Source organism: Microchirus variegatus, assembly GCF_963457635.1.
Source record: "Microchirus variegatus genome assembly, chromosome: 5".
NCBI classification, from domain to species: Eukaryota; Metazoa; Chordata; class Actinopteri; order Pleuronectiformes; family Soleidae; genus Microchirus; species Microchirus variegatus.
In genome coordinates this window covers 36,937,364-36,943,363 of record NC_139806.1, presented here as the reverse complement: position 1 = coordinate 36,943,363, position 6,000 = coordinate 36,937,364, and the positions used below count along the sequence as shown (strand labels likewise).

Below are 6,000 nucleotides of genomic sequence, written 5' to 3'. Positions count from 1 at the left end.
GAGACTCAGGAATAATGTTCATATAACAAACTGAACTCACCAACAACAACAGTTCAGCCAAAATAAAAAATATTTTGCAAACTGCAAATCATGTTTATGTTTTAAAATCATGTTTTGACATGTGGCGCCACCTACTGCCGTCTACCAATCATTGCAGCCAGTAGAGTCTCAGCTGCCGAGCAACCACGGGTTGCCAGTTACGTCAGAAAACGAAACCTAAAAGACCTCTGTATTTTGAATTTGAATGTAGTAACTGTTTTTGGCCACATTCTTACATACGGCATCTTTAAAGGTGAAGTAAGTAGTTTATAGTGCCATCTAGAGGAGAGGCTGAAATTTACAACAAAGAACTGCTCCTCTGCTCACCCCCTCCCTTCCCTGAGCGCTACGGTATCCTCAGAGGGTCAAATGTCGTCCTCGTTGTCTTTCTCCGTGTCAGCAGATGAGGTTCGTGAGGCGAGGGAGAGGGCGGAGCTACCGCGGCCGTAGCAGACGAAGCGGAGAGAGAGGAGGCGGGACTTCAGCTACAAGTAAAGAGACGCTTGATTTGTTCTCTTGCGTTTGTCCTTACAGGCTCCTGTAGAAACATGGCGTCTCGCTGCTAACAGTGGCTATGCAACCACGGCCCGCGACCATGTTATTTTACATGACTTTTTGAAACACTACGAAAATGAAACAAAAACTATTAAACAGCGACTAGACAATGCAGGAGCACATAATATGTATAAAAAAGTGGATTTTGGGTCATATAAACCCATAAATACTACACAGTGTCCCTTTAAGTCTATATTTTCAGCCTTCATACACCATATTGGTTTAATGTCTAAATAATTAATAATGTATGATCTATAGATAATATGAAGCACTTTCTAATATGAATTTTAAAAAATAATTATTATTATTTATAATAATTATTCTTAATTACATGGAAGGATTGAGTATGTGGCTGTCAAAAAGACGAAAAAGGCAGCAGGTGCAGTTCTCCCAACCAGACTCCCCCCCCCCCCCCCGGAACTACATTTCCCATGAAGCCTTGCGCCCCTGCCTAAGATTCCACGGGAAACCGATTGCGCATGCGTAGCCAGACGTGGCAACGGCATCATGGCCTTTTGGAACCGCTCCGGGAGTCGGATGAGAGAGGCGAAAATGTTGACAGTGGTGATACTGGTGAGTCAAACGAAGCTCGTCCGCGTGTCGTGTAACGTGTTACGCATTTAAACACACACCGTCACGCTGTGGACGGTGTGTGTGTGAGTGTGTGTGTGTGTGTGTTAGTGAGGAGGAAGAACCCCGCACGGTTCTTACCCTCGTCTCCTCGCCTCTAATCCGTGCAGGAGGTAAAGTTGACAGTCACTGACGGAACTTGGTGCTCAGCAGCGTGTGATAATGTGGGTCAGGACTCTGCGGTTTCTGTGGCGCTGGTGGAGGGAAAAGAAAAAGAAAAAATCACAGGATTTCCCGAACGACACGGATCTGTTTCGTGTCGAGCAGCGTCTCCGGTGTGTGAGCAGAGTAAACACAGACCTGAGGAGCCTCATGTACCTTCCCCTCAAGCTCCACTTTAGTATATGAGAGTTATAAAAAGACTGTGGTGTTTGGTTTTATGGTTGTTGTTGTTGTTGTTGTTGTTGTTGTTGTTGTTGTTGTTGTCGTCAACATGGCGGGGGGGCTCACGGAAACTCGTATTGTCTGCAAAGTGAAGTGAAAGTTCAAAAGTTGGGAGACTTTGCTAATGTACTCTGTGTAACCGGCTTTATGGAAACAGGCCCCGTTTCAAGTGGGTTCTTCAGGGTCGTACATTGGGCTGAGGTGGTGATTTCAGTTATTATTCAGTTATTTCAGTCATTTTCCTGATAATCGAACGATTAGATAAACGTTAATCTTTCACTTACAAACAACATGAACCCTGAGGTTTTTCTTCTGAAGTTACCACAGGAGCAAACTTTCCGTTTATTCTAAGACATAATGATTCATAACAATCTTATTTAAGATCGTTGTTTTTCCACTTTGAAATGTGCACATTATTTGCATTATAAGTACGTAATCTTATCTGTAACATTAGTAATAGCATTCTATCTGTTTCCTGTTTATCCTTGGTGTTATTACTGCATTTATCAATCTCTTCACTATGGACAGAAGACTCAGATTAGTTATGACTCTGCTGTTATTCATGGAAATGTCAGAAAATGGTGAAAAATCATTGCCATATCTGAAGTCGAAGGTGAAGATCTGCTTTATGATACTCATCATAAAGTGGATGCTTGAGTTCCCAACTTGATAAATGATTGCAAAGAGACCTCACTAGTCAATGGTTAGGCTGCAACTTTGAATCTATTATTCGGTTTGAACTATATATATATATATATATATATATATAGATATGGTAAATATTGTATATAAAGGTCAAGCTCTTATATGATCTTACTATAGCTCTTCCCCATACCTGTCAACCATCTTAATCATGTTCAAAGTTGCAAAACCAGTTTACAAAACCAGTTGCACATTATCACAAAATGATAACAGTAGCTAAATTAGTTCAAGAGCATTGACTGCAAATTGATATATGGATCTGGAAGTATTGGAGAAAAAAATATTTCTAATGAACAACTACATCAACTAATGCAATGTGAGAATGAATGCATTATTTGTAGTAAGGGAGCTTAAAGTACTTCCTGGTGCATGTAATCTCATGAGTGTGTGTGTGCATGTGTACACATTTGCTCTTTGTACTACTTTATATTCTTGACCCTGTGCCACAGATCATAACATATGGAATTAAACTTTGATGATGTGATTAATTCTCTTAGCTGTAACATGAAAGTACATGGTCTATGACGTCTTCCCTTTTATTTAACCCTCCAGTTAATGGCTGTCTAAAGTCTCCTGCCCATGCTTGGTTTTCTTGAGTAAATCATTGCTTAGGTTTATTGTCATAAAATAAGTATGTATACAGGTCCTAAACCGAGTCATGTTAATGTAATGAAGAAATGAACATGACTTGGAGCCAACACTGTGACACAACAGTTGTGTACTTTGATTGGAATGTCAGCTAAAATAGACACAATGCCAAACAGTACAATGTTCAGCTTCACTGAAAGTGAATAATGTTTGGGACTTAAATTCAGGCAGAACATGTAATATGAGGATGGTACATGTTTCTCAATTATTGTGTAGGGCCCACATATATTTATATTTGTTTACTGGATTATTATTATTATTTCCTCTAAACTCTATCACCAGTGACCTGTTTTATCTATGACCCTGTTCATTTTGAAAAAAAGATCAATATGTGACTTTACTTGCTTTCAGCGTCATTTTGTTACAGAACTTACCAGCATTAGATAGATAGATAGATAGATAGATAGATAGATAGATAGATAGATAGATAGATAGATAGATAGATAGATAGATAGATAGATACAATCTATCTATCTATCTATCTATCTATCTATCTATCTATCTATCTATCTATCTATCTATCTATCTATCTATCTATCTATCTATCTATCTATCTATCTATCTATCTAATGCTGGTAAAGTCACATATTGATCTTTTTTTCATTATCGCAAACATGTACATTATACCTACCAGTGTATGTTTCTTTTATGAAAAAACTTATGAAAAAGTCGATTTAGTGTATTTGCCAGCAGGCATGCAACACGTTTCCATTGTCAATTTATGTATTGATTATATTATGACACAGTATGTGTTTGAAATCCTAGAATATCAGATGATTACAACGAATCACCCTCACAATCCCTCACAACTGTCCCTAAGTATGTCAGTCAGATGTCAGTACAGATCATCCATCCACAACCACAGTTGCCCTAAGGACAAAACTATTAACACGATTAAGTACAGTGTGTTAAATACTGGTTTTACCTGTGAGCTCAGGCAGTGGCTAAAGCAAACTATGCCAGCGTTAACACAGTGGATCATAAGGCACACAGAAGCACATCAAGTCATGCCACCAGTTTTAGATATAGACTAATAAGAAGTTAGGTTGTTCAACGTCAGGTATTATCCCAGAGCAGCAGCATGTTAGTAAGCACTGCGTCTCCCCTGCCTCCCATGGCTGATTGCTGAAATGTGATTGTTGCAAAAGCTGCTAATTGATCGCTCTTCTGCTCATTTGAGAGCTAAAGAGCCACTAAATCAGCTCTCTGTGTGTGTTATCGGATGCCATCATGTAGCTTCCTTTACAATCAGCCTGTCCACACACAACAACGCACAACTGGCGGCCTCATTAGTCATGGGAATAGCTGCTTGACAAACACTGGTGCAATTTTGTGCTGATTCAGTCCTGCCCCGAGAACTGGATGCCATTTATTACGCAGATTTGTCACAGCAGATGGAGGGTGTGTGTATGCAGGCAGGGACTGGACACCTGCTGCTTAGTAAGGAGCACTGTTTTACGGCAGATGTGTGAATGTCCCATTGATGTGTAGAGCGCCTAATGAAAGAGTGTCTAGTAGGTCAGCATTATTATAATGGATTTGGTTGAGGAGTTTGAGTTTAAACATGTCATGTTGACATTTTACTTTTTCTTTTTAAGACCACTAGCAGCTATTGGCAGTGGCATTTGAACAGAGCTCAGGTTTGTGCATTTTGAAACACTCTGGATTTGTCAGTTGTACTTAACCCTTGCCTCTTAATGTTGTGAGCATGACAAGTAAACTGGCTGTTCAAAACTGGTTGGTATTGGCCTATCACAGCACAGATGTATCGGTATCAGTATATACTCATTTGCCAGTTTTATTAGTTACACATAAAGTTACTACAACTAATGCACTAACATTACCACTGTTAAAGTGGACATATTATGCAAAATCAACTTTTTAATCATTTAAATCCTTATATTTGGGACTCTGGAGGTCTTATCAGTCTGCAAAGTGTGAAAAAAGATGACTCATGATCACTCATGATTTTGTGGTCCTCCTCAGTCTAAGTACAGGTTGCGAGGGCAACAGTATCCGTAAACCTGGAAGTCCGCGAAAAGCTCTATTCTTGGCTCCACAGTGCAGCACAGAGTCCTACACAAACTTTCAGCTTCAGAGGATTTATCTGTCCAGTGGATACATGTTATATATAACGGCAATGTGCCTGCTAGAGCCTGCAAATGATCACTTTACCAAATGCTAACTGCTGTTAGCTCCCAGTAGCCTCTGTGGCTGATGTTATTTTCTGTCCCATAAGTTTCATTTTTTTAGGTGGACCTAAAGAGATACTACTAAACAGAGTGAGTGTTCTGAACAGGGCTGTTTTTAGGGTATTTTGACCAAAGCATGTCCCAGATCACTAGGACCCCAGAGAACTAGGTTTACTTGGAGAAATAGGGTATAATATGCCCCCTTTAATATCAACATAGTGATCAACTTTTGTTCAAACAATTGTAGCGAGATTGGCTGCAACTAATGATTGTATTCATCACAATAAATAATTGTTGATTATTTTATTCATCAATCAATTTGAAAAATGTCAGTGTTTCCCAGACCTCTCACTGATCTCCTCAATGTTAAATAGTTGCCGAATAATTGAATCCATAATTGTTTAGTGTGTTCTCGTTGTGATATTTGTACCTTAGTTAGTCAAATTGGACTAAATGGTTGGATGGTTGTTTGCCTCCATATGTGGCCCTGTGATGGACTGGCCAACTGTCCAGGGTGTACCCCCTGTCTATGGCCCTATGTCAGCTGAGATTGGTACAGCAACCCTCGCATAAAGCTGTGCAAGATGGATGGATGGATGGAATCCATTGTGCACCTTCATCACTAATTTGCAGTATTGTAATATATTATAGTATTATAGATAGTATTATAGATTTCATGGCACCAGAGCTGCAACCCAAATAACCGAGTGAGAGGTTTTGACAATTATGACACAAACATTACGTAAAGGGTCATTGTTTTACTTTATTTTTTTCCTTAAGAGAGAACAGTGTTGTAACACTGCTATACCTGTCTCTAAAGCTGTGTGGTGAAACTGTCAGCACGGTCTAC

General features: G+C 39.5%; 1 protein-coding gene across 1 annotated transcript in view; it reads left to right on the top strand.

Moving 5' to 3' along the window:
* Positions 1-1,099: 1,099 nt before the first annotated feature.
* The window catches only part of pdia5 (protein disulfide isomerase family A, member 5), a 52,999-nt gene continuing 48,098 nt past the window's right edge, over positions 1,100-6,000 (top strand). The window contains exon 1 of the mRNA XM_083889232.1: positions 1,100-1,167. Coding sequence (XP_083745358.1) covers positions 1,102-1,167 — 66 coding nt within the window. The 5' untranslated portion in view covers positions 1,100-1,101. The remainder of the gene's footprint in view (positions 1,168-6,000) is intronic.